This window comes from Falco naumanni, chromosome 3, assembly GCF_017639655.2.
Source record: "Falco naumanni isolate bFalNau1 chromosome 3, bFalNau1.pat, whole genome shotgun sequence".
NCBI classification, from domain to species: domain Eukaryota; kingdom Metazoa; phylum Chordata; class Aves; order Falconiformes; family Falconidae; genus Falco; species Falco naumanni.
The window spans coordinates 9,155,817-9,182,901 of NC_054056.1; the positions used below are offsets into that span (position 1 = coordinate 9,155,817).

Here is a 27,085-nt window from a genome sequence, read left to right on the forward strand (position 1 = left end):
GCTTACTCTTTTGTGAAATTTGCCTCAGCTGTTCTTGGGCAGAAGGGCCTCTCATCTTCCTCTTCCTCTCCTTCCTCACCCTTTTCCCTTTATGTTACACAGCATTTCGAAGTAGTTTCTGGGTGCTTTCAAAAGATTCTTTTGATGGAAAGATAAAATAAGGTTGTTGTAGAGCTGCCCGTACACACTGGCTTATCTTGGTGTGGCTGTTAAAAATGAGAGGAAGCGTGTGAAATCAAACCACGCACGTAACGGTGGAGTGTGAGGCACCAGCTCTGTGGAGAAGGATGTGCCAGGGAGTCCCTGCGCCTCCTCCCCGTCTGCAGACGGTGCTTTGTAGTGTTACCAGTCACGGTGGGGAAGCCGGTCGGGGCCTTCCCAAAGCATCCCCGTCCCGCGGGCGGGGGCCGCTGCGTGTGTCCGACACGGCTCCTGGCCCCGGAGCGCTGTGTCATGGCAGACTTTGTCAGGCTGCTGGCGAGAACTGGCCTTACGGGGGAAGCGGCCGCGGGTGCCCTGCTGGCTTCTGGCTGCTGTCGCCGGTCCCCGACAGTTTTCCGGTCGCACCTGGGTAACGACTGCCCCGGGTGGCCCCTGCCCCCCGGGCTGGCGCTGCCGCGAGGCGCTGCCCGGCTGCGGTCACCTTCCTGCAGCCCCTGCCCCACGCCCCGGGGCTCGGCGGCCGCGTGCTCCCAGCGTGCCCTGAGCGGGGACAACGCGCCCAGGCGTTGGCCTGTCGCGATGGTGGACCCGACTGTCGCGGAGCGGCGGCATGAAGCGAGCCAGCTTCTCTGGAGCCTCATTTAGTCTCGACGCTGACGCGAGCTTCCTAAGTTTTCCTCCAGCCGCATTCTAGGATGCCCCGAAGACGGACGGGGGACTGGCGCCCCGGGCCGTGTCCACAGCTGGCCTGGCGGCGCCGACCCGCTGACCGAGTCAGGCCGGAGGAAGGGGCCGCTGCCGGCTACCGTTCTCCGGGCTCGCGCCGAGCGCGGCCCCTTTAAGGGGGCGGGGCGCTCCCGCCATCGGCCCATGGGCGGGGGGCGGAGCCTGCCGGAACAGCCAATGGGCGCGCCCCGGCCGCGCCGCTGAGGGGCTATCCGGCGCGCGCCGCAGGCCGAGCTCCGCCGCCGCCAGCGCCGCCGCCAGCGCCGCCATGGCCCAGTGAGCGCCGGGGGCGGGCGGGGGGCGCGGGGCCCAGCTGCGCTGCGCGGGCGGCCCGCGGCGGGGGAAGGCGGTGGGCCCGCGGGGGGGGGTGCAGCGCGGGGGGGGGCGCGGCGGTCGGGCCCAGCAGCGAGGAGTTCGCCCTGCCCGGCACCCGCGGCGGGGCGCGGCGCGGCCCTCGCACGGCAGCCCTCGGCGGCACGTCCCGGTGCCGGGCAGCCCGCGCCGCGGCGGTGGGGCCGTGGCTGAGCTGGGTCCACCAGGGACGCGCTGGCGGCGCCCGGGCCGGGTATCGTGCGCACTCGCCTCCCGGTGCCGGGCGGCTGGGCCAGCTGCCGCCGAGCCGGGGCGCGGCTGTGCGTGTGGGGCCGCCCGGCGGCGCGGGGAGCCGGCGGAGCGCCCTGCCCAGCCCCGCGGAGGGGTGGGCTGCCCCGGCACGGAGCCGCCGCAGCCGCTCACCGGTCGCCTCTCTCCCGCCTTGCAGGGCTGACATCGCTCTGATCGGACTGGCCGTGATGGGCCAGAACCTGATCCTGAACATGAACGACCATGGCTTCGTGGTAAGGGCAGGACGGTGTTCAGGAGCCACTAGCGCTTGGGGCTGGAGCCGAGCGCTTTACGGGGTTTGGGGGTTTCCTTTCCCTTGTGATGGTCTAATGAGTATCAGTCTAACGGGTATCGCTTCTCCGTTCAGTCACAACCGAGGCTGCCCCTTGTCCCGCTTCCAGAGCAGCCCCGCGGTGCGTGCCGTGCTCAGCCGGCCGCCTGGCCTGTTAGTTACGTAGGGTTTTTCCCTGAAGTTTGCTTAGGGCTTGGCCACGACCCGCAGGTTCCCAAGGCACGTGCAGGGACATGCTGCAGGTTCATCCCAGCTTTGTGTCTTTAGGGAAGGTGGAAGTGGGAGAGCACGTAGCGTTGAACCTTACTTAATTTCTACTCCAAGCTAAAGTAACTGCTCTGTCGGCAGCTTTTGTTAACGTGGTTTTTTTGCTCCCCCAGGTTTGTGCTTTTAACAGGACGGTTTCCAAAGTGGATGACTTTCTGGCCAATGAAGCCAAGGGAACCAAAGTGATTGGTGCTCACAGCCTGGAAGAGATGGTCTCCCAGTTAAAGAAGCCCCGTCGCGTTATCTTGCTGGTGAAGGCTGGCAGTGCAGTGGATGACTTCATCAATAAATTGGTGAGGCAAATATTCTATCTGTCATTCCTTTTGTCTTTTTGGAGAAGTTTTGTCTAGAGGATCTCAATTATTCGTCACTAATGAGGTTTGGAATGCATGGATAAAACCAAACTGCCAGTTTATTTTTTTGCAGGTGCCGTTGTTGGAGACTGGAGACATCATAATTGATGGTGGGAATTCCGAGTACAGAGATACCACGGTAAGTCTGTTTTCTGCCTGAAGTGGATGAATGAAATACACATGATTCTGTCTCCTCTGATCATCAGAATAGTCAGCTGATAAGATGCCATCTCCCCCCTGCTTGGGGAAGGATCTCTACAAAACCAGATCATGCAGCCTATTAAAATGCAATTGTTACAGTAGTTAAGGACTATTATGTAAGTATATTTTTATAGAAGTTGCTCAAATCATCAAAGAATATTTTTATTGAGATCTTTTAAAGAGTGATGGTCTTTAGACAATTTCCTGTTACAATCTTAAGGTGCTTTCAGGGAGATTTGAAAATCTGAAGATATTTGTAGAGTTGTTGTTTTATCTCAATCCTACATGACCACAGGAAAATCCTGTAAGACAGAACTGCTGGTTTGGCTGTCTCAGTAATGAGAACAGCAGAGTAATTATCTGTTTAAAAAAAAAACCAAACAAAAACAAACCCACAACAAAAAAAGCTTGCAATAGGGCTGACCTATAGAAGTTAAAGGAGTTCCGTTAGCGTATCTGGGATGGTTCTGTGAAAATACTGCATTCAGATTGGTACTTCTGAATCTTAGAAGGGGTGCCGATATTAGTCTTTCTGCTTTGGCATCCTGATTTTGGATGAGTGAGTTGGCCATGCCAGAGTAAAAAACAGGTATTAAAAAAGGATTAATACTTGGGGAGCTTGCAGCTTCCCTTAAGGATCTCAGCCTGTGCTTCTCTCCCACTCAGAGGGAATTAGTTGCTCTTACAGTTGTTCATGCTTGCACCTTCACTCTGCAATGAACTCAGCAACTCCACCTCGGGCCTAATCTGCCTCCCCCACATCTTTGCACACAGCATGTATCACCTGATACTTAATTGCGAGCCTTTTCCAGCCTCAGTGCTGCTCTTTTCTATTCGGTGCTTCCAAGGACTTTGTTTTCTCAGCATGTCTGTTTTGCAAGGACCCATGTCAAAGCAACTGCACGTTTCCTAATGTTCACTTCGGTGCATGTACAAACTTCCTCTAAGGTTGTCTCTTCTAGCATGTCCAGAGCAGCACTGAAACCTAATTTTAGCTCTAAATTTCTAACCTTTGTTTGTAGGGCTCTGGCATTAAAAGAAATTAAATAATGCTGCTCTGCTTTTTGTTCCAGAGACGTTGTAAGGAGCTACGGGAAAAGGGCATCTTATTTGTTGGAAGTGGTGTTAGTGGTGGAGAGGAGGGTGCCAGATATGGTCCTTCACTCATGCCAGGAGGAGCTAAAGAAGCCTGGTAAGCATGAGCTAGAATATTCTTCGATATGATCTGTAACAAGCATCTTCTATTCATGTTGAGAGCAGAAGGAGGGGAGGAGGAGGACGTGGGTGTGGAGAGAATAAGATATGTTGCCATTTCACTTCCTCAAGGCTCAAGATTTCTCAACCTAGCTGGGGTCATGGGGCAGTGCTGAGCTTCCATAGCAGGCAAAACAAAGGCATGTTTTTCTTCCAGAAATTCACAGGTGAAAGTAGGACCTGCACAGATCTGAAGGGAGAAATGTGTGCCAGGGGAGAAAGGAAGTTTGCTTAAATTTTAAACAAGTACTGTTTATTGATTATGATTTTTCTTTTGAGGCCCTGTGCACTTGGAAAGCTGTTAACCATGAAACAGGCAGCAGCAAATATCCCTGCAGTGATAGACACCATAAAAAGAGCCCTCAGTATGTGTTTGTACTGGCTATTCAATACATGATTTTTTTTCAAGTTTCTGCCATGCCGCTGTGCTCTTCTGCACTCATGTTACTGTAAAGGACTGTATATCAATGTTCATATTAAACTTCCTCCCTGTGAACATCCGCCTGGTCAAATTTGACAGCGCAAAGCCAGAAACAACATCACAGTAATCTGCTGTCTGATAATTTTTTTGCCGTAAGCAGCTCAGTAAAGACATCTTCTATTTGCCACCCTTACCTGAACTTTGTCCCCTGCCCTCTTCACAGCACCTGCGGCCCGTGTGCCACCCATGCTCCTTTCGCAGTGCTGCTCCAAACTCGACATTCTGTAACGCTGTCCTGTTGGCTAAGCAATTCAGTACGCTTGAGGAGCCTGGCAATGACAAAAGCTCCTGCTTCCTGCAGTAATGCAGATAACTGTATCCTCACTTGCATTCGTGGAGTTTCTTTCCTCCTTCCCTCTATTCCTCCAGATCACCCTGGATTTTTCTTGCGGCTATAGAACAGAATGGGATTTTGTTCCAATTCCACCACTAATCCTTTAATGAGTATGAGCCTGTATCATAACCTGCCTCTCTATTTCCCCGTTTCTAAAACAGAGAATAAAATAGAGAAATTTGGGTTCCTTTAGGTATATTAAGTTTGTTGCACAGTGCTGCTAGCGTGACATGGGTTGTCCTCGTTTCTTGCGAACAGTGTCTTGTTCCGGGAAGAGCATACATTTTATTTGACATCGCTGTGTGGTAGGTTATCAACCTACCAGCATTCCCTCACACCGAACTGCTTTTTGGCAGGTTACAGAAGGATGCATCATACTGGTGGATTTTTTTTGTTGTTTTTTCTTTTTTTCATGTGGTGTTTGTGACCTCTGCCTATCTGCTGAGGCATATTATTTCTCCCCACAGGCCCCACATCAAGACCATATTTCAAAGCATTGCTGCTAAAGTGGGATCTGGGGAACCTTGTTGTGACTGGGTAAATATTAATCTGATACTGACCTTAACTTGTGGTTAGATCCAGGCTAAGATAGTTTGGTTGCTGAAACTCATGCACGTTTGTCCTTAATAAGGCCAGCGACAGTGGGTTGATTTTCTGTCCGGCTGCATTCCCTTCAAATCTGCCATCTCTGGTAACTTAGCCCATACGACAGAAGGGAAAAGCTCTTTGGCTGGATCATGTGCTGGGGGAGCTAAATGGATCTGTGACCCACAGTGTTTTCAGCTAGTAATGGGTTTTTTTTAGGCAGGAGGAAGCTATAGGCAGGTATTAAGCACCGGACAGTGCTGTTGCCAATGCCATTTTTTGATACTTCCTGACAGGTAGGAGATGAAGGTGCTGGACACTTTGTGAAGATGGTGCACAATGGGATTGAATATGGAGACATGCAGCTGATCTGTGAGGCCTATCACCTGATGAAAGATGTGGTGGGCATGGAGCATGAGGAGATGTCAAAGGTGATCTGTCATTTTTGGTGTCTTGCCTTCCTGAGCCAAGTGGCTGTGTCTGCCATTGAAGGAGGCAGCTGGGCTGTTTGTACATCATGAGGTTGAAGGTAAAGCTGCTTGTACATCGTGAAGTTAAATTTTCTGATGCGCCTTCTGCCAAGGGCAGAGCACGATATTCCTGAGCTTTAAATGAGGTGGGGAGCAGCAAGCGTGTACACCTGAATGTTGTCTAAAATCTCCCATTCTATGGCTGGTTTCTCCCCAGGGAACAGCTTCTTGTAGAGAGAAGTGAATGATCTTGCCTGAAAAAAGCTAGTAAAACATTGAGTGTTATAATCAAGCTGGCAAATCTTGCAAAGGTCCTTGTTGAAGCAAGTCAATAAGTATGATGTGTCTTGAAATGGCAGTTCTGTTTCCAGCCTTCAGTGCCTGTGATGATAGGCAGCAGGATGGGCTATGCCTCTGACTCCCTGGTTGGAGATGGGTGCTCTCGGCTCCAACTCTGAGCTGTGCTCCTTCCAGTGCAAGGCTCCTGCACAATGGCCTTCCAGCAGCGCTGAAATCGTTGGTAGATGTGACAGGGGGTGCCAATAACCAGTAACTGAGATAGTATGACCCCCTTTGTGTATGTATATATATATGTATGTATATGTACACATACATCAGTAAATCAGTTGAGATACATAGTAAATCAGTGTGTGTACATATATATATGTGTGTGTGTGTGTGTGTATATATATATGCATGCTTTTTTCTCCTTTTCCAGGTATTTCAGGAATGGAATAAAACTGAGTTAGACTCTTTCCTGATCGAAATCACAGCCAATATCCTCAAATTCAAAGACAGCGATGGAAAATACCTCCTCCCAAAGATCAAGGACAGCGCGGGACAAAAAGGCACAGGAAAGTGGACAGCCATTTCCGCCCTGGAATATGGGGTCCCTGTCACACTCATAGGTAACTGGTTCTTTGATCTGGCCTCGTCTTTCCTGCTGGCATGTACCACATCACAGTAAGGAGCACGGTAACGGATAATCTCAGAAATGAGCCCACACTAGGGCTTGGCTCGAAGAGGCTTTTCTAGGTGTAGCCATTGCAGTCTTTCTGCCCATGAGAGCCGTTACTGTTTTTCTTGCTGGGCTTGGTTTTTACCTTGTTTCTCAAATGTTGGCAGTACTGTTATCATGCCTTTGTCTGTGGTATCTTCATAGTGCTGGTGATGACTCGGTGACAGGTGAATGTAAGTGCAGTGCTAGAAGTGTCACGCTAGATTGATGAAATTAATGTCAGCTCCTCTCAGTAATACTCCACCTTATCTGCTACTCCAAATCACATCATAGTCTTAGAAATATTAAAAAAAAAAAAAGTTGGGGCAGGACACTCTGAAAACTTTGTTGCTTGACCATTGCTCGATAAGTACTTAGACTTCTCTGAAGGCATAAGAATTGTTTTTCAGGTATCTAAGTCTTCTATTTCGGTGTTTTGTTATAACTTGGCTAGCCCCAGCATTGGTGTGACTAAACAGAAACATGAGGGTTGGACTGCATTATGGGTTGAGGAGCACAGACAGATATTTTTTTTGAGGCTAGCAGCAGACCACCACCCTAGGATGATGGTTGCTGTTTTTCCAATACAACGGTTAATTGTGGTGTTTCTTCATGCACTCTGGACTACTGCTGGCTTTTGTTTTGTGGCTAATAAGGCTGCTGACCCAAAACCAAACTAAGGTGATGGACATGTATTTTGTAATTGCTTTGAATTGTATCCCTAACATGTTAGAATTTACCTGCTCACCTACAGACCTAACAGTCTGGCTGCTTACCCTTTTATCTAGCCTGGCTTTTGAATGGAAGTGTGACATAGGAGTTGTAATACATCTGCAGCGCGTTTAGAGTGCTCTCTTACCACAGGTCCAATGTAGACTTTCCCACCGAGTAAGTAAGGTGACTCAACAGGTTCTTTGCTCTCACATTGGCTTTACTTTTCATGCTTTCTCTACCTCTATTTCCTTTGCCTTGGCCGGTCGAGTCATGTTGTAATAGAAGATAAGAAAAACTGTATTCAGTAGGGTGAAAGAGAGTAACTGCAGTGACAGCTATCAGAGAAATATAGCTGCATTTCAACAATGTATTTTTACAAAACAGGTTTTGTAAATGGTTTTAATGTTCTACTACAGCTATAGTCTTTCAGTTCTAGGCTTGAGAGAGTGTTTCTCGCTTGTGCTGTTAATATTCTCCCTTTTGGGGTTCTTGCAAAGATTAAGGGTGGAGGAAACCCTCCCTAATTAGGCCTCTGCAATGCCAGGGGAGTGGTGTTAGGTAATGATGTGTTAATAAGGAAGTATGTGCAATAGCCCTTGTGCAAACTTGGCTGTTCATAGGGCAGTTGCTGTGCGTGTGGTTTTACTGCAGAAGCATGACTTGCAGACTTCTGCTTGTAAAAGCAAGTCATGCTGCTCCTGCTTTTTCCTCATTCCCCCCCCCCCCCCCCCCCCCCCCCCTTTCTCTTCCCCGGTGCAGAAGGAAGTTTTTGCAGAAATGGAGAGGAGGCAGTTCTGATTTTGATAACACTCTATTAATCGTACTGCAGGGAAGATTCAGGATCTTGTGAAAACATTACTCATTCATCTTGGTTTTGGTTAGTTTGTTTTGAGGGGTGTGGGGTTTTTTTTGGTAATTCATGACTCACTTAAAAGGTGGAAGAAAAGTTCAGTATGAAGACTATAATAAACTTGATTACTTACCTTCCATCAGACCCTGGAAACTGTTTTGTTTGAGTGTGGCATTGATTTGGTTTTGGTTTTTTTTTACCATTAACAATACTGTCTTCAATTGCAAGTAAGTACAGCTTAAACCACCGTGATTAGGAATTGACTGAGCCAGATCAAGGGATTTCTCTTCAGGAGCTACTTGGCTAACTCCCTAGCCCTGGCAAATGACATTTAGTAACCTGCTCAGTGATGTTATAAAACTTCATTATGGGCTTCTGAATACCGGTGTTACAGGCCTACCAGTGTGTATTGTGTGTATTTCAAAGCACGTTTAGTTAATGTCACTTGGCATTTATGCAGCAGCTTTTTATCTTCAAAACATGATACAGTACTGAGTGAAGTCTTCAACCTTGCCTGTCATGCAGCGCTGTCTATCTTTTTGTAGATCAGAGGAGATTTTAAAGTAAATTCTTAAAACTAAGGGCTGTTGAAGTTTCCCAAAGATAAACTTTCATGTGGATGACTTGTGGCTTGTTTTCTTCATTGTTTGAAAGCTGTATTAGTCAATATTTACCCACTGGTTATGCTGACAGGCAGTTTGGTCCCTCAGTAATGCTGTTAAAATAATTCATTTGCACACCTCTCTTCCTGTGTGACTCTGTTTCGCTATGTATGTGGTTCATCATTCAGTGACGTGCTCATTAAGTGCTTGAGGACAAGTATCTCGGGCCTTTACAGCGATGCTGAACTTTCTAATTATCTCCCCTTTCCTGCCATACTTAAAGGTGAAGCTGTGTTTGCACGGTGCCTGTCTTCCCTCAAGGACGAGAGAGTACAGGCCAGTAAGCTGCTGGATGGGCCTAAAATGACCCAATTCAGTGGGAACAAGAAGGCCTTTCTGGAGGACATACGCAAGGTGAGTCACTCTGCTTGCCAGGGTGCTCTATTCAAGCTGTGTATCAAAGCAGGTTTTGGATGGTGAAACCCTGGCGAAGAGCTTCTGTGTTTACACTTCATGACAAGTGGTTCAGCTGTCCCATTGTGCATTGTCTAGTGATGTCCACGAGCATAGCGCGACCAGTTCCTTTCCTGACCAAAGAATAGTCCTGAAGGAATTCAAGTCAAAGGCACAGTGGGCAGCGACAACTAGCTGGGGTGCAGGAGGTCAGAATTCATGCAGAGGAGCTTACTTTTTCGCTCCTCAGCACTCTGTAGTGGGGGTAATAGCTCTTGAACTCTCTCTGTTGAGACCAAACTTTCCAAAAATTAGAAAGGATATTTTGGTTCTCAAATAGCAGAGATGTGCCTACTGTATTCATCCCTGATGAGATGTGGACCAAACAGAGCATGCAGACTGTGAAGTTTCTCATTCAGCTTTGTAGGACTTCAATGGGAATGTGAATTTGTTTTTTCTAGGCCCTGTATGCTTCCAAGATTATCTCATATGCTCAAGGCTTCATGCTGCTGAGACAAGCAGCCAAAGAATTTGGCTGGACACTGAATTATGGTGGCATTGCACTGATGTGGAGGGGAGGCTGCATCATCAGAAGGTAATTAAGATAATGAGGTAACTTTGGTGCGGAGGGGAGAAAAGCAGGCAATTTAGTTTATGCAGTTCTAGACTGACAAGTCTAGAGTCTCTCTTGGAAAATTTATGAAGTCAATCTGCTGGTAAGATACTGAGATGCTGTTTCTGTAGACAGCACTAAAGGTCACCAGATGAAGCCAATTTTCTGGTGGCTTAGCTACTGCAGATTTTCTTTGGTCTTTGTTTTGTTTGCATTTTTCTCAATGTTTGGAATGTGAGTCTGGCTGAATCAAATTTTGGCACTGTAAGTTTTTTGTTCTGGGCCTTTGTTGGAAGCTTTGAAATTTTATTCCTGGTTTACATGTGTTCTGCCTAGTGTGTTCCTGGGAAAAATCAAAGATGCTTTTGATCGAAACCCTGAGCTCCAGAATTTGCTGTTGGATGATTTCTTTAAGACAGCTGTTGAAAACTGCCAGGTGAGTTTCCAAGGAAGGGAGAACATAAAAGCAGTAGTTTACAGTCTGGACTTACTCAGCTGCTTTCTTAGGAGTTACCTTTACAGGTTTATTTAGACTGAAAAATGAAAAGGCAGAGAACACCCTTGAAACTGATTTATACAGCATCCTTAATCCAAAAGATTTCTAAACAATCCTTAAGCTCTTTGGGATTGTGTATGTATATCTGTATGCATATAACGTATGGGTGCAGGAATTCATCATCTATGGCTTCAAGGTACCCTTCTTTAGTAGAACATATTGGTTTTTTTCCCATCCTGATCCTGTAAGACTGCATAGTTGGAGTTGGCTGAAATTGAACAAGAAAGTTACTGTGATGAGGCAGGCTATGCTGAGGTCCAAACTAGAATTCTGCCAGACACCAGGGTTAGCATCCTGTTCTTGAAAAAATGCCTCTTGCCTCCGTTTCATCAGCAAGTTGGAGAACAGTAGTTCTAAATGAAGGAAAAAAAGGGGGTTGCAGCACTGAAGCGCTGCCTTATAAATCAGCATCCAGATACATCAAGTGATGAACTGAGATCTCATGTAATGTTGCAAGGTATATTTGTACTGTTGACCTAAAGATAATACAAACAAACACAGAGTCCTTGTTGTGTCGTGGTTCTTCTCTCCGATGCTAGCCAAGCTACTGTTAGGAGGTTTCCATTTTAGTATTACGGAAGAGCCTTAGGCAGAGATCTAGCCATTCAGAAGAATTGTGACATGAGGAAGAAATGTCTAGCCTCTGTGAACGTTCTCATCACTGCCCTGCATCTTGTGCCTACTGTGCATTTGGACTTAAGCTGTACAGAGTGCAAAGCTCTGTTCTATTACCACTGTTTGCAGGAGCACCAAAATAAGTGTTCCAGACCTGCTGTTTGTTTGACCTAGGTCTGTTCAAACAGTGTCCTGATTTTTGGATGGAGTTGACAGGCAGAACTAAAATCACATTTTCTGACCAACAAAGAAGTAGTTTCATCATTAATAATTCTTTTAACTGAAGCTGAGTATTCCATGCAGGTTACTAAATCAGATGTACGGTTGAAATGAGGATTACCCACATGCCTTTGAAGTGTTGTGACCTGTTACGCCCTTTGGCGAGCTTTGTACTGTGCTTGATCAGGGGTCCTAAAAGTGCCTCAGTGTTTCCTCAGCATGTTCCCCACTGTGTTCATGGTTTGGGGATGCACTGATTATGTTTATATGAAAGAATAGCATCCTTGCTCGAGGCTGTGGTTTGACTGCATGTGAAGTATATGTTTGCGCGCTTAATGTCCTGTTTGTTAACTCTATCTTACTTGCCATTTTTTTGGATCAACCTCATTTATGTAAAATCAGGAATCTACTGCTGCATTTGCTCAGACTTGGTCAATAGATTTCATATAACGTGAAATAGCACGTCCTGTTAAGACTAGAATAGTTCATATGCCTGCCCATACCTCTGAGCAAGCACTGATTAGTTTGTTTCTTTCTTCTCTGTGTTCCCCCCACTCCCTTTCCTTTCTTCTAGGACTCTTGGCGACATGTGATCAGTACTGGAATACAGATTGGTATCCCTATGCCCTGCTTCACTACAGCACTTTCTTTTTATGATGGATACAGGCATGAAATATTACCAGCTAACCTGCTTCAGGTAGGTGCCTGAAATAGTGTAGCCAGTCTTCTGCCTACTGAAATACCATCATGTTGTTACTTAAATACTGGTCTAAAGGCCCTAATGGCAATATGTCTTAATCACTCCAACACTGTAAAGATAAAGGCATAGACTGCCTAACATAATTCTATTAAACCTGAAACTCACAGCAATAAAATACTATGAGATACCTGGATAAAGAACATCAGAGATATGGGTATGACAGTGTTACTACTCCATCTGTAAACCAAGGGTAAGATATCTTTGAATCAAAACAGTTTATAAAGAAGTAGGTATCTTTGAACCTTTGGATGTATACTTGTTTTTGAGATTACTACCTAGCAGAAATAATATACTTGCCTTTCTATAATTACTAGATATTAGTAAGTGTTTAATTGCAGTGGTTTTGCTAATAATGAGAAAATAAGTTTGAATGTTATAATATCGGAGTCGGATCTTACTTCTAGAATTCCTATAGTCAAGTATCAGTAGGTGCAACTTTTAGTACTCGTATGACTGTGATATTCATGTGTCTATTTTGTGTGTCTGTTTTTATTCTAGGCTCAGCGTGATTACTTCGGTGCACATACATATGAATTATTATCAAAGCCAGGTGTATTTATCCATACTAACTGGACAGGCCATGGAGGAAATGTGTCCTCTTCTGCCTACAATGTCTAATGGAAATATTTCCTCTTGAAGCCAAGATACTGTAGATCTCAGATATTCCTCCTAGAATACCACTTTTTACTGTACTGTGCTAGAACTTGTGTTTGGACACTTTTGTAATAACTTGTGGGTATACTTCTATATATTATAAGAAAGCTAAATAAATTTGCTTATGAACGCATTGAAGTGTTTTCTTTCCACTGCTGTTGGGCAAAACCGGCTAAAATGTCTTTGTGCAGTATTTAATAGAATACATTTTATAATGATAATATTTTTATTGTATTATAGCGCATAAACTTATAGGGATCAAGATAGAGATGACTGCGTTTCAGTAATTGCTAAAATGGAGAATGGAGATGGCACAGTAACACTGCCCAAGATTCCAGGGAGGTAAGGGCCTTTTTTTTTGTTTCTGCTATTCATAACAGGCAGTAGCTTGGCGCTTAAAGATTAATTCCTGGGTGTTGACCTGCAGTCTTTCACACTGTGAGCTCTGTTTGTTTTCTGTGAAAGTGTGAAGGGTGGGATGGATCATGGAGAAGAAACTTGAATGCAGCTTAGAGGGTGTCAAGATGGATATTCCTGTCACCAAGCTGTTCTTCCTCTAAGTGGTGGTTGTAGTTTTAAGCTCTGGCATAAACTGTTGGCTTAGCTGTGCATGTGCACTATTTTCCCCAAATCTCCCTGCTTCTTTGCCTCTTCTTTCCGTGGGGCAATTAAAACTACCTGCATTAGCATGCAAAGTTGGCCCTGTTTGAGATCCTCTTCCTGCAATCCCACTGCCAGTCATCTTTAGGATTTCTGAAAATTCACCTGGGTGCCTGTACCTTTTGTTCTGCTTTTCTCAGAACCTCTCAAGTGTTACATTTTGTGCTGTGCACCAGTTTTTGTGGGTGTTTTTTTCCCCATTTATTTCTGTTAGGGCAGCTACCTAGTTGGGTATCTGTATAATTACCGAAAGTTTGCTTTGTGTTTAAAGCAATTTTTCTGCAGATTATGTTGTAAGATTTAGGAATTCTATAAAATAAATGTGTGACAAATTGCAGGCAATACTGATAACTGGAGGGTGATGAACATGAAACCTCCCCTGGTGCAACATGAGGCCGTTTCCACTTGTCCTGTCACTTCTTGGGAGAGGAGACTGACCCCACCTGTCCACAGCCTCCTCTCTGGGAGCTGTAGAGTGAGGGGTCCCCCCCGAGCCCCCTCCTCTCCAGGCTGAACCCCCCATCCGCTCCCCATCATGCTGGTGCCCAGTCCCCCGCTCCAGCCCCCATCGTCCCTCTTGCAGTGAGGGGCCAAACCTGAACCCAGGATTCGAGGTGCGGCCTCACCTGGGCCGAGCACAGGGGGCCGGTCACCGCCCCGGTCCTGCTGGCCACACTGTTTCTGCTACAAGCCCGGATGCTGCTGGCCTTCTTGGCCACCTGGGCACCCTGCTGGCCCGTGCCCGGGCGGCCAGCTAGCCCCCGCCGGCAGCTCCCAGCCGCTCTGCCCCCAGCCTGTGGCGTTGCCTGTGGCCGTGCCCCGCGGGCAGGGCCCGGCACTCAGCCCTGTGGCACCTCGTACACTTGGCCCTGCCCCACGGGCCCAGCCTGGCCTGCCCGCAGCGCACCAGCTGGCTGGTGTCTGATCTCTGCCGGGCACGATTAACTCCTGACAGGGGGACGATCCGGTGGTGCAGGTACCTCGCAGGGCGTCTGAACAGGCCGGGTGCTGTGAATCGCTGCCGACAGCCGCGCCACGCCGGTTAGCGCGCGGCGCCCGCAGCCCGCCCGCTGCCGGTCCGTCCCTGCCTGGGCACCTGCCTTTCCTCGCCGGAGAAAATCCTTTGCAAAGCGCCGCTGTTCGGCAACGAGGCGGGGCGGCGGCGGCCGCCTCCTCTGCCCGCTGGGCGGGCTCGGCTCTCCCTCGGGGCGGGAACCGGCCCTGCGCGGGGCGGCTCCCGACATGGCGGCGGTGCAGCCCCGCCCCGCCGCGCTGGGCGGGAAACTGGGCTGGCGGCTGGGATCGCGCGCCTGACGGGAGCCCGCGGCGCTGAGGGGGGATCGCGGCCCTGAGGGGAGCCCGCGGCCCTGAGGGGAGCACGCCCCATGGAGGCGACGGAGGAGGAGCGGCTCCTGCTCACTCAGGTACGACGGCGTTGGCGCCTCCGCCTCCTCCCCGTGTCCTCAGCGCCAGCAGGATGGGGCTCGCCCGGGACAAGATGGAGCCATGGCGGGGGGGTGTGAGGGGGAATGTGGCCCTGAGTTATAAACGTGGTGTTGCGGGGCGTGTTTGGGTCCGTAAACGGCTGCTTATGTTGGGTCTTTTTTGACGAGTTATGCAAGAGCTAACATATCAGTCTGCAGAGACCTGAACTCTCGCTGCCTTGGCTCCTTTCAGAGGCTGAAGGCTGCGGTTCACTACACGGTTGGCTGCTTGTGTCAGGATGTGGCGGAAGACAAAGATGTGCAATTCACCAAACAAACCATTGCAGCTATTTCAGAGATCACCTTCAGGCAGTGCGGTACAGAAGTTTGCATTCTATCTATTTGTTCAAGAGTAGTTGCCACAGGAATGCTTTAAAAAGATACCACTAGAACTAGGTATCACTGGTGCTTGTTTCTTCTGTTACACCTTTTAAAAGTACAAGAAATAGTGATTTGCTTTTTCAGGCCTCGGAAAAGTATTTAAATGTGTGTGGAAATACTGTGTGGGCCACCTGCCTGTGCAAGTGGCACATAATAACAAGTTGTGGTCCCTTCTCCTAATGAACTTGGATAGTTTACGGTCACACATTTGTGACAGCTAGAACTGCATTATATATCTCTTCCTACTCAGCATTTTAAAGTACGTGATGTCTTTGTGTCTTCTCCAGACAACTTCGCAAAAGACCTCGAAATGTTTGCAAGGTAGGTATTGGAACGCTCAGTTCTTACAAAGGCTTGTGTGTGTGTGTTCAGCTGCAATAACTAGATAATCTTTAAAATATGTCTTGTAATTCAAGTTTTAAAGGATTCTGTTGGCTGATTAAGTAGTGGCTGTGAAGTTAGGAAACATACTCCCCTGCAGGTTCTTCCCGATCTTGGAAGTTCATTTATGTGGTACAAGTGATCGTTTAGATTAATGACTGTATGGGGTCTGGCAGAGCCCCATAGCAGCCCTCACAGGGCTGTGCTTGTGTTGGTAGCTAGAAAGGTGGTGATAACGCAGCAGCGTTTTGGCTACTGCTGAGCAGTGATTGCAGCATCCAGGCTCTCTCCAACCCTTCCCCCCTTCACCTGTAGGCTGGGGGTGGGCAAGATCTTGGGAGGGGACATAGCCAGGACAGCTGACCCAAAGTGACCAATGGGATATTCCATACCGTATGACGTCTGCTCAGATAGAAAAGCAAAGAGAAAGGAGGAGGAATAGGGGGGCATTCGTTATGTATAATGTTTGTCTTCCGGAACAACTTCTACACATACTGAAGTCCTGGTGTCTGGGAAGTGGCCGAACACGGCCTGCTGACAGGAAGTATAGAATAACGTATTTTGTTTTCCTTTGCTTCTGTGTGTGAGCCTTTTGCCATTGCTTTGTTAAACTGCCTTTATCTTGACGCATGAGGGTTTTTTCAATCCTATTTTCTTCCCCAGCCTGTTCTAAGGAAAGGAGTGATAGAGCGGCTTGGTGGCCACCTGGCGTCTAGCCAAGGTCAAGCCACCACAATATAGTTGTTAAATGTGTTGATACCTAGCAGTACTGGATGGTTTGGGAGTGACAGATGCTTACTAGCATGCCTGTGTTTCATGTGGTTGCTCCAAGGAGGTAAAGGAATGTTTTAAGGAGTCAGAGCTTAACACAGTGACCTACTGGCAATTAAGAGGGAATGGAACAGTGGTGCTTAAAGTTCTGGTTGTTGAAATTCTAGGGTTTTCACAAAGAAGTGTGGAAATTTAGATATACATGCACAAATTTGTAAAAAAGGTTTTTGTGCATTACAGTTGGAAAAGTTAGGCATGTTTGGTTTACTGGGTCCCTATTAAACCCATTTAGTTAGTGTTCTTAATTAGATGCTGCATAGCCTTTTACAACTAATGTTGGCAAACACATTAAGCGGTATTTTTTTAATTTTATGCAGGCATGCTAAACGAAGCACAGTCACTACAGAAGATGTGAAGCTTTTGGCTAGAAGGAGCAATTCTTTGGTAAGATTCACTGTATATTCTGTCTTGCAACATTCTTAAATCAATTGGTTAATTCCTAAGAGCATTTGAGTGAAGGTTATAGATGAAGAAACTGTTGCTTCAGTAATTTCACTAGCTTATTGATGATGGATGGGTACAACCCAGTGATTTTTAAATTTTCGTCTTATTTTGCTTCATGACACTGCTTCAGTGTGGGAATGCAGGTCTGATTGCAAGCAGCGGTGTTCTGGTTGCAGCAGGGTTGCTGGGGTTCCAAGTACAAAAGAGCAATAAACAGACACATTACAGCATTGCCAGTCTTGGAAGTAAATGATTCCGTTTTTTCTTGATGTTGTGTTCCTTTGTTTTAGCCTAAGGTCAGGAATACCTTGAGTCCACCTTGAGGTGCTAAGTCTCCCAACATTAATACAGGGATAATTCACGTTACTGTATTCTCTCACGTGCTGATCTGTATGATGTTCAGACTTAAATTCACTGGTCTGTTACAACATACCTGTAAATGCTTCCATGAATAATAATAATTTTAATTTTATGTGAGATTTTTTCCTTCCGTGAGATTTGAAATACGCAGTGTGAACTTGTCTGAGAAGGCACAGTAAATGCTGGAGCTGAATTTTATGTTCCTAACTATCGTGTGCTCTTACGTCAAGTGGGTGCAGAGTAGTCTTGCAATATTTCTGTACTTACATAGTATCTCTGCAAAATACAGCTCTGAGTACCTGCTAACATTGCTGTCTCAGCAGTAGAGATGGATGTAACATAATTTATAAATCCAAGTCTCGCCAGGGCATTTCAGTATTTGAGGATATTCAGCTCAGAGTGAGAGCTTTGTGCAAGAATTAAAACTAATTGATGTTTGTCAAGCCTTTTTGGAGTGTCTGTCATCTTTTTTGTAGTAAGAATTTGCCCTGTTAATGTCTCTTAAATGTTTCTCTCTAATTTCACATGAAGTTCCTCAGTAGATGACCGATTAGTTTATTGTTCTCAGCTAAAGTATATCACCCAGAAGAGTGAAGAGCTTGCATCAAGTAACATGGAGCAAAAGGAGAAGAAGAAAAAGAAGTCCAGTGCAGCTAAGGGAGGGAAAATTCCTGGGGAACAAGAAGCAGCTGTGAATGAAAGTGAAGATTCCAACATGGCATGATTTACCTTTCAAGTAAAGTTTCTGGTCATTTTCTCTTACTTTCATAGAGGAACTGAAGTTAGTCTATTAGAGATTCCTCTTGCAGGTTAGCAACAGTAATGAATCTTTAGGGTTTTAGGTGAACATTAGTTAAATTTTTTTTGTTCCAAAAATGAAAAGCCTGCCAGAATTAAGTAAAGCTTACAGCCAAAATGCCTTAATCGCTCACAAAAAGGTATCTTGCTGTTATTAAAAAGAAAATTCTTCAAATAAAGAGTTTAAAGCAGAACACTTTCACTGACCATGTTACCTCAGTATGTGCAACACCTTCCTAGTCTGACTTCCTTCTTCCTTCCATTTTTGTTTTAATAGCCATATTTCTCACTGTCTTGACAATTAAAAGTTTTGTGCCATTTTTCACCTGTGACACTGCTGGTGTACAATCTTCGCTTTCACTAAGTTGCATTACATTTCTGATTTTACTATAGTAACATGGCTCTGGGGTGGTGGTCAGAAATGCATCACCGTTGCCCTCTGCTGCACTGAAAGAGGCTTACCAAATGCTGTTAATTCAAATGAAGCAGATTTCAAGTCCCGAGCTATTTAGACAGATACAGCCAAGTGAAATGAGAAGACTGTTGAAGCTACTGCATGGGCAAACTTTATCAAGCAAGAATATGCTTGCCAAGGATAGTCTAAAATAGGCAGCAAGAGAGGAAAGACTCAAGCACTGTTTTTCTTGCTCAGCCCTTGACTCATGAGACAAGCTCTTCCTTGAAGCCACTTGTTCCTCCTTGAAGGATACAGCTTGGGGCAATTCCCCAAAACCAAGTTTAAAATCATCAGGTTCTAATTTTAGTAAGACTTGTACCGTAAATACTACCCCAAGATAAAGAAGGTACCAGATGACAGCATTTTTTATCACCCTTGAGAACTTACCGGTGTAGCCTTGCTCCTTGTTTAAAGCCCTTCTCTTGAAAGAGTGCACTTTCTAGAGTCGAGTCACTCAGCTGTACATGACACAACAGAAAAAGAATAATGCTCTGGACTGCTTACATGTGGTCTCTTTTATTCTTGCTCTGTATTTGAGCTGTTAAGCAGTAGTGGATAGGGGGGAAAACCTATGCCTTTTGTAGGCTGTAACTATCCAATATCGATCAAGTGCTACTGCATAGAAGAAAATAGGAATGGCACGAATCTCTGTGTCTGGCTCTATACAGAAAATCTTACACAATGACACTTAAATACCCTCCCTTTCCCCTGTCCCAACCTGTTCCACTTCCAGGGATGAGATATCTTTTAGAATTCTACTGACTGATATAGGCTAGGTAGGTAATAAACCAGTAATTTTATAATCAACAGGAAGTAAATCCTCTTGGCATACCAGTGCTTACATTATTCAGTTTTCATATAGGTTTTGGGTTTATTTTTTTTTGTTTGGTTGGTTTAGTTGGGTTGGGTTGTGGTTTTGGTTGATTTGTTTGTTTGTTAATTTTTATTTTTTTAATTGTTTTAATGCTGCTATACATTACTTGCTTTCTTGAAGTTTATGTATTAATGTAAATAAAGAGCCTTTATTTACATTAATATGCCCTGGTCATCAACCCCATCCCACAGCAGATACAAAAGGTTTTTCTTGGTACTTTAAGGGAAGAATCATTAATGCAGTGTTGAAGATCATTAACTGAGGATACTAATTCATGGCAAATCTGTTGCTGAAGAAGGAATCTGTTACAAGGTAGGTTTGTCTACTTGAATGTATTAATGATGAAGACTTTAACTCAAGGCTTTGATGTTCTAAAAGTTTTACCCTGAAAAACATCATGGCAGCCACCCCAGGTTTTCACACATCTTCTGGCTGTGTTTCAGACCTTTCATAGTGTGTCCTTCCCTCTTGAACACCTATACAAAATCTATCTTTATGAATCATAGGCAGGTCAGTCATCCTGTTCAAAAGTTACAGCTTCTTAAGTACTACAGGAATAAAATCAAGGAAATGCTAATTTTTGCATAGTTAAAAGTGTCTGTGCAGCTTAAATAAGCTCAAGTGAATCAAAGATACTTCACGTCTACAAAATGTACATCTAGTTTAAGGTTAAATTAGATTACAGATCATGTTTTAGGTGGATGGTTTCTCCTGACTTGCGTAGGTAATATAAGCAAAATATGATCGAGTATCTTTTGCTCTTACCCACTTCTTTCTCTGAAGAAGCAGCTTCTGTAGGGATCTGGTTACTAAGACATGCATAGTTCTATTGTAGTTGCTTCTATTGTTCATCCTATTCCTTTCTTGAGTAGAAAATTGGTATTTGTTTCACAGGACTCCTTGGCCTTTAAAAGCATCAAGCATTTTGAAAACATAGTAACTATCTTTCAAGAGGAAGGCCTAGTGGATGTTTGTTACACAGCTGTTTGTTGATGGGGGTTTTTTTGAGGTCATTACGCCCAGCATCACAGGAAGAGAGATCATATCTTCAAGTTTGTTAGCTCTGATGTTCTCACTTGTCCTCATATTAAATCTCCTGTAACTTCGTCTCCAAATACACATACACTAATGGTATACAATACAGAAGGTGCTGGCTAAAGGCTAAAGACAGTTTACTGAAAAGCTTTCTCATTATTTGCTGTGGAAATACTCTGTCTGGCAGCATCTCCTTGTTATCACCAACAGGGAATTCTAGTTATGAACCAACTTTCCCAATATAATGATCTAAAGATCTATAGTAAAGTCTACGGTAAAAAAAAGATCAATTTTTACAGGTAACTGTAAAATTTAAAAATCTCATTAAATGGAGATGTTTTAGCAGTTTTCATTTTTTATTGTGCTATTAAGAGAGATCCAAGAAGCAATACATAGTCTATAAATAAAATAACCCAAAACATAAAACAAAAAGGATTTTTGATAGAAATTACAAGGTGATATGCAGCATTGAAGTCTCTTAGCCAGTAGTTAACTGCTGCGTATTCTTCATGGAAACTTCTGAGCTTTAAAGAGAGTTAAGTATTACATACCTGCTCTTTTTGCAAATAATAGTCAATATTACTAATAAACTGACAGCTCAGCTTTAGGATAGAGTAAAACTGCAGCTCCTATCAGATTGTGAAAACCTGATTTGTTAAAATTTTTTGTTCTATTAGAACAGAACACTTAAGACAAAACTAACAGTTTTAAATCATACTGGGCTAGGTCCAGTTGACAAATTGAATTCTGTAACATAAGAACGGCAACATTTAATAATTTACAGACAACTAAAGGGCTCTAACCTTGATAAAAGAGGAAAAAGCAGCAATGAAAACCCTGCATTTGTTTTTTTCCTTAAGGCTAGACTGGAAGGACCACCACTGCCTTCCTAACAACAACGATCAGCACGGTCCCTGTAACTCCATGTCAGAGTTTGCCTGGAATTAGGTGAGTTAAATATTCTTAATAACACAGGATAGAAGTAATTATGCTATCTGCTATATTAAGTAGATGTGGAAAAGCCACAGGTAAAACCCTTCTTTCCTCTTTGTACAGCTTGAGGAGTAGGATTTCCATTGCCAAGCTGAGCTTGAAAAAAGCAAAAGCATTGCAGCTTTGAGCAAGACTGAAAAACTGGCTTACAATGGAGGGAACAGTAACCGCAAGCTGAGACATAAGCTCACATAAAAAGCTTGCTGACAGCTGGTCTGCTCAATGCATGCTATCTCAATTGGTAGCCAGCATAATTAGCTTTGAGTGCAATAGAGTGTCCTTCAAAAATTCTGTTAATGCACAGACATGTATGCTATTTCAGAAAGACCTGAACATAAAAAGCTTGTAATAAGTAGCTATTTAAAGCAGCAGGAAACTGTTTTACCTGCCACGGCCTATAATGTTGCAAGGCAGAAGTGTATGTTCTAAGAAGCAATTACTTGCCCTAGCAAAACCGATGGACCAAAAAGTTGACTGCAAGCTTCCCCCCTAAAGCCAGTCAATTCCCATATGGGTAGGTTCATTTGCAGTTACGCTCAGTATTTTTGCTTACCTGCTCAAAGGCACTAAACTGTTTTTAATATTTATTAGTTACACTGGCAGTCTAACTTTGTGTGCCGTAATTCAACCAGAATGTCTCCATGCAGTGCGTTCATCTGAATGCCTGCTGTAGGAATATCGATCAGTTGGCATCCCGTGCCATTTAAGGTCATGTTAAATCAGAGGGTTTTGCATGATATTAGAAAACACTGGCACCTACTAAAACTGTCTCAGGAGTTTCAGCTCACTTTTCAGATTTTTTTCATACACATCTTCTGTTCTCACAAGGGAAGAAGAGATTGTGCCAGGTGAGAGTTCTGGTGCAGTGCAACCAGTACAAATATGCATTCTACCTAAATACTTTGAACAGGTTAAATATAGAGTACTTCTGTATTTAATTTCTTCTTCCTCTATCTTTAAGGTAATACGGTACTTACCAGCACATTCTTTAATCATAGCAGGTGGTGGAAATATCAAGCCTAGTCCCAACAGTAAGGTAAAAAGGTTTTAATGGTATTAGAAAAGAAGACTTCAACACATTTAAAAATAAGCCAGTTAATACAAAAGCATCATGATAATACACTAACGATTAGGAGAGTAATACAGACAGGCCAAATACAAGTCTTCTCCACACAGCCTTAGAAAGCAAGTATTTCCACTTTTGCTGTATTTTACAAGTTAGTGCTTACACGGCACCCAAGAGGCTAGAGTTCCTTACAGAAAAAGCACAGAAGTTGATGGACTTTGAATTTACTTTAACTGATTAAATCGGCATAAGAATTCAAGTTCCTAGACCCCAGGCTGGAGCTTAAAGCCAGACAGCAACTGGCTAACCCCTCTGCCCTGTTCATGAACTGTGCCTCAAAGCTCCTCCAGAGGTCTTCCATCCTTCACATGCAAAATGGGAGGACAAAGTAAGCAAACTGCCTGGGGCTTCAGAAGGTAGATCCATCATTATCAGATGGAAGCTTCTGGCTCCCAACCAGGCATTCAAAGCTGAATCCCTACATGCTGTGTTTAGCAATACCATTGTTCTAGTATTCCGCAAAAAGTCAAAATCCTTTTTGTTACACATGATTTTGAATCATCACAGGATTTTAAGCCTCAGGACAATGTCCAGATTTTAGTTCTCTATAACCAGACCACAGTATGACCAGCAAACTACGGCTCCCAGCATATACCTTTGCTTGTATTGTTTTTTCTTTTGCATTCAAATCAAATTGCAAGCAGCACTACAGTCTTATTTTTTGCGTTTTGAACTAAGCCAGTCTCCCCAGGGTAGCGTTTTCTTGCCCTTTGACATGCTCCTCAGGGAATGCAAAGTCTGCACTTGCTGTAGACGCCTGGAGAGCTCCTGATCACAGGCTTGCTGCAGCGCTTCAGCTTTCTGCTTGTCCCATCTCAGAGCCGAGGCCAGGGCTTGTGCGTCTTCTTTCAAGACCAGCTGTAGCAAGACAGATTTCTAACAGTCTCTGCTACTGATGCTCCTCCACCACTGACCCCTCTGCCCACATTAAGAACACCCATAATGAGACACCTGTTTAGTACGGGCCGTTTGGTATTGAAGATGTTCCCAGCTTTCATCTATCCTGTGGGCTAGTGGATTTTCAATATTCTACCAACACCTAGAGCTTGAAGCTATACTCAGACATTCAAAGGAATAGAAAGCAGTTACGTACTTTCTACAGCAGGGAAAAGCAAGAGTAGCAAGTTCATAGCCTTAGAAAATACACTTTCTAATGGTTAAGGTTTACACAGAATTTCCTTTCCAAGCTATGGGCTTATTTACACTGTTTTTCCAAAATAATGAGTTTTAATTTTGACTTGGGATGTATATAGGAAATACAGCTAGATGCATCTGCATACAAAAAATCCCCTTGCTGCTAAGTTGGCTGTGTGAAGCACTGGCTGACAGTGATTTGGCAGAGATCAAAATTATATTTGTGGCTTTTCTGAGGCTGGACTAGAGTACTTGGGACTACTCAGAGCTCCAAGCAGGGGGCAGTGTTACTGAGGAAAAGAAACAGATTAAAGCTCCCCACTTTTGAGACTGAGATATATTGACATTAGCACCTCCAGAAGCAAGGACAGCTTCCCCTGTAACCTCTCTCTCCAGAGGGAGAGATTTGCCAGAATATGGTTATGTCATTCTCACCTACCTCTAGATCTTGACTGTCCAAGCAGAGCTCTGGTGCAGGCTTCTCTTTCAGGGCAGCAAGGATCTGGTCACTGAGCACTGTTTTGGCTGAAGTGCCTGTACTGCTTGTACCTGTGTCAACCACATCCATCTCCTTTCTTGGTACAGTCTCAGATTCTGAAAAGTAGCAGAATCACTACAGCCCGTGACAAACACAGGACAGGAAAAGTGGCCTGGATTGCTTGACCATTTTGAGATTAATAAAATACACATTTGATCTATGTGCATTCTCTGACTTAAGAAATCCATAATGTTAAGGATGACAATATGATTTAAGCTTTTCTCCCAGTATTCTACTTTCAGGCCTTGTGAAAAATGTGACACAGCAGTGAGAGGACTCTGGGTCTCACCCAGTCAGAGAATTCTTATGCGATGCCAGCTATTACATCCACATTAACAGCTGCTAAGCAAGTGACTCACTCCAGTCCTTCACTCTGCCTTGCTTATTCCACTCAACTATTTCAGGGATCTCTGATAAGCTCCTTCTCTAGCATCCTAATGCTCCCTACCTGCGACTTTGCTTAAGATGTGGTCTTCGTTTTTCAAGGCCTCTAGGTAGAGTTCCAGGAGTTGTCTTGACTGGCGTTCTTCTTCTCGCCTGTCCAGCACCTGCTGCAGGGTGTCCTGCAATACTTGGATTTTGGTGTGACTTTGGGCAAGTTCTTCTGCCAAGTCTGAACGTGGTACATCAATAAGCACCTTAAAAAAATGGGAGTGCTCCTGTTACACAGACTAACCCATTCCGTTACACCGATTACAGAACAAACAGCGAGCCACCTGAACAACAGAGCCTCCACCTTCATGAAACCCAGCTTGTTTCACAAGGTTTCTTGTCATAGCAAGCCAGCCTAGTTATGAGAGGCTGTAGTGGCACTCCACCAGCCAGAAGCCAAAAGCATCCAGGAAGGTGTCAAATTATGTGCATTTTTAACAGAAATCCTTTAACTCCTGGCAATCAAAGTACAACTTCTTAAGGGTGCACGGGAAAAGGAAAAAAATGAAAGCAGCTAGCCTGGCGCCTGGGAAGCTGTGTGCTGCAGGGGGACAAGAGGCAGCTGTTGCCATGCCTTGCCACATACAAGGCGTTAAGCTGCCAGACGCTCAAATCCATCAGCTATGGAAACTACCAACGGTATGAATTTTAGGTTTCCCTGCTGTACCTGGAGATCTTCTTCAGACATCAAGATGATATTAGACAGGTCATCCTTCAGTTGCCTGGCCAACTGCTTCCACTTCTCTGTGCCACTGTCCACTTCATCCGCAGGCTCCGAGAGCCAGGCTGTTCCGCTATCTGACACAAGAGCCATCAGTTTTGTGGGTCATTCCTCATCCACCTGAGACAGCCTAATGTCACCAAGTGTGTTCCAGATGCCCTCCCCTTCCCTGCTCCCTCATCCACACAGTACCTAAGCTTTTCCCAGACCATTTCTCATTCTTGGCCAGCGCCACAAACTTGGTGTTAGGCGGCAAACACAAAAAGTAATCTTCGTCATCCACAATGGTGCCGTCCTCTGCCAGGACCAGGGTGATGGGCTCCCTGGCCTTGTCAATAGCCAGAACGCCACTAGCTGCAGAACAGAAAAAATACGTAACAGAACGCAGCGAGATAGGCGCCGCCCGGGTGCCGCGCCCACCACAGGCGACCCGCGACCCGCAGCAGCCGGGACCAGGGGGCAGGGGCCAGGGCCGCGCTGCGCCCGCACCGCCCCCCGTCCAGGCGCGCAGCCCGCTGAAGGCGCGGTGCGGTGCCGTTCCCACGCCTCCGCCCGCGGCAGCCGCCACCCGGGCCCCGGCCCGCCGCACAGCGCGGGCAGCCTCCCCTCACCCTTGTCGCGCAGCTCCCGTAGGCAGGAGGCCGCCACGCCGTGCTGCTGCCACCCATCTCGCCGCCGCACCAGGCAGCGCTTCAGCGGCCCGGCCATGGCGGCGGGCAGCGCGGGGCTCGCCGGGACGGGCCGCGCGGGGAGGCGGGGCCGAGACGGGCCGCCGGGAGGGGGAGCGGCCGGGGGCCTCGCCGCTCGTCACCGCTCTGCCGGGCCCGCCCCCCCCGCCCCCCCGGCCGCTGCCGGGCCGTTGTAACGTGAGTCCGCGGCAAATCCTGTCAGCCTCGGCAGCGGCTGGATCGCGTGCCAAGCACGGCAGAGGAGCGCGCCTGGGCGTCTGCAGAGCGCCCAGCCCCGCGCAGACCGCTGTGCTGCCCGTGGCCCTCCCGTATAGGTGCGGCGCAGTTGTAGCATAAGCAGAAAAAGCCCGGGCACGCGATAACGCCGCCGCGGCGTGTATCAGTTACCGGGGCGGGAGCCCCCGCGCTGCCAAGCGAAGGGCGCCCCTAGGGCGGCTGAGAGCGGGGCCTGCCGTTGTTTGTGCCCCTGGGCAGGCCCCGGCAGCCGCAGCAGCGCGACAGCAATGCGCGGTGCCGTATCCATGGTTACGCGCCGAGGCCGCGCACGGCAGGCTCTGCCGCGCCGCCCAGAGCGGCGCCGGTTTTGTCAATGGCCCGGCTGGCCAGGCTGGGCAGGACGCTGCGGCCCACACGGTCTCGCAGTCTCAGGCGTGCCGTCCTCACGCCTGCCCCGAGTCGCCCCACCCGCTGGCTCCTGTCCCGGCGGTGGGGGCCGCAGAGGCCGGGGATTCACGGCGGGAGTGGGTCCCCGCGGGGCTCATCGGTGCGCCGGCGTTCGACTCGTTCTGCCTGCAGTGCGAGCCGGTGGGGCCACGCGGGGGAACGGCGGCGAGGGCGTTCCATCGGTTGGGCGGGGATGGATTAGCTGGGCCTGGGAAGATGGCCGCTTCGGAGCAAACGGAGCAGCCCGGCCAGGTAAACGGGGCCGGCGCTCTGCCGAGAGAAGCGGCGCGGGCGGTGGGACCGGGCTGGGGTGGGGTGAGGCC

The 27,085-nt window shown here is 46.5% G+C and overlaps 4 protein-coding genes across 4 annotated transcripts in view; 3 read left to right on the forward strand and 1 right to left on the reverse strand.

Annotated features, from left to right (window-relative positions):
- Positions 1 to 1,105: 1,105 nt before the first annotated feature.
- On the forward strand, positions 1,106 to 12,894 carry PGD (phosphogluconate dehydrogenase). Its single transcript, XM_040585456.1, has 13 exons — positions 1,106 to 1,164; positions 1,649 to 1,724; positions 2,164 to 2,343; positions 2,477 to 2,542; positions 3,678 to 3,796; positions 5,141 to 5,210; positions 5,555 to 5,689; positions 6,447 to 6,636; positions 9,175 to 9,305; positions 9,806 to 9,939; positions 10,294 to 10,393; positions 11,922 to 12,044; positions 12,606 to 12,894. Exons 1-13 carry the CDS (start codon positions 1,157 to 1,159, stop codon positions 12,723 to 12,725), a joined length of 1,452 nt encoding a protein of 483 aa, XP_040441390.1. The 5' UTR covers positions 1,106 to 1,156; the 3' UTR covers positions 12,726 to 12,894.
- Positions 12,895 to 14,680: 1,786 nt separating this feature from the next.
- On the forward strand, positions 14,681 to 18,432 carry LOC121084212 (centromere protein S-like). The gene is made up of 5 exons (XM_040585459.1): positions 14,681 to 14,845; positions 15,099 to 15,222; positions 15,574 to 15,607; positions 16,816 to 16,882; positions 17,871 to 18,432. The coding sequence occupies exons 1-5, from the start codon at positions 14,807 to 14,809 to the stop codon at positions 18,024 to 18,026; spliced, it is 420 nt and encodes a 139-aa protein (XP_040441393.1). The 5' UTR covers positions 14,681 to 14,806; the 3' UTR covers positions 18,027 to 18,432.
- Positions 18,433 to 22,491: 4,059 nt separating this feature from the next.
- DFFA (DNA fragmentation factor subunit alpha) lies at positions 22,492 to 26,156 on the reverse strand. Its single transcript, XM_040585458.1, has 6 exons — positions 26,022 to 26,156; positions 25,603 to 25,764; positions 25,357 to 25,487; positions 24,706 to 24,895; positions 24,159 to 24,313; positions 22,492 to 23,443 (listed from the first exon to the last, which is right to left on the reverse strand). Exons 1-6 carry the CDS (start codon positions 26,116 to 26,118, stop codon positions 23,240 to 23,242), a joined length of 939 nt encoding a protein of 312 aa, XP_040441392.1. The 5' UTR covers positions 26,119 to 26,156; the 3' UTR covers positions 22,492 to 23,239.
- A 282-nt stretch (positions 26,157 to 26,438) lies between these two features.
- The window catches only part of PEX14 (peroxisomal biogenesis factor 14), an 80,329-nt gene continuing 79,682 nt past the window's right edge, over positions 26,439 to 27,085 (forward strand). The window contains exon 1 of the mRNA XM_040585457.1: positions 26,439 to 27,014. Coding sequence (XP_040441391.1) covers positions 26,979 to 27,014 — 36 coding nt within the window. The 5' untranslated portion in view covers positions 26,439 to 26,978. The remainder of the gene's footprint in view (positions 27,015 to 27,085) is intronic.

Bases quoted from the DNA above. Each gene is read 5' to 3' on its own strand.
- PGD (XM_040585456.1), top strand. The intron at 1,725-2,163 runs GTAAGGGCAGGA...TTGCTCCCCCAG, and splicing joins TGAACGACCATGGCTTCGTG to GTTTGTGCTTTTAACAGGAC. The intron at 6,637-9,174 runs GTAACTGGTTCT...CCATACTTAAAG, and splicing joins GGTCCCTGTCACACTCATAG to GTGAAGCTGTGTTTGCACGG.
- LOC121084212 (XM_040585459.1), top strand. From the start codon at position 14,807: ATGGAGGCGACGGAGGAGGAGCGGCTCCTGCTCACTCAG. The intron at 14,846-15,098 runs GTACGACGGCGT...GGCTCCTTTCAG, and splicing joins AGCGGCTCCTGCTCACTCAG to AGGCTGAAGGCTGCGGTTCA. The intron at 16,883-17,870 runs GTAAGATTCACT...TATTGTTCTCAG, and splicing joins CTAGAAGGAGCAATTCTTTG to CTAAAGTATATCACCCAGAA.
- DFFA (XM_040585458.1), bottom strand. From the start codon at position 26,118: ATGGCCGGGCCGCTGAAGCGCTGCCTGGTGCGGCGGCGAGATGGGTGG. The intron at 25,765-26,021 runs GTGAGGGGAGGC...TCTGTTCTGCAG, and splicing joins ACGGGAGCTGCGCGACAAGG to CTAGTGGCGTTCTGGCTATT. The intron at 24,314-24,705 runs GTAGGGAGCATT...GCTACTTTTCAG, and splicing joins CATCTTAAGCAAAGTCGCAG to AATCTGAGACTGTACCAAGA.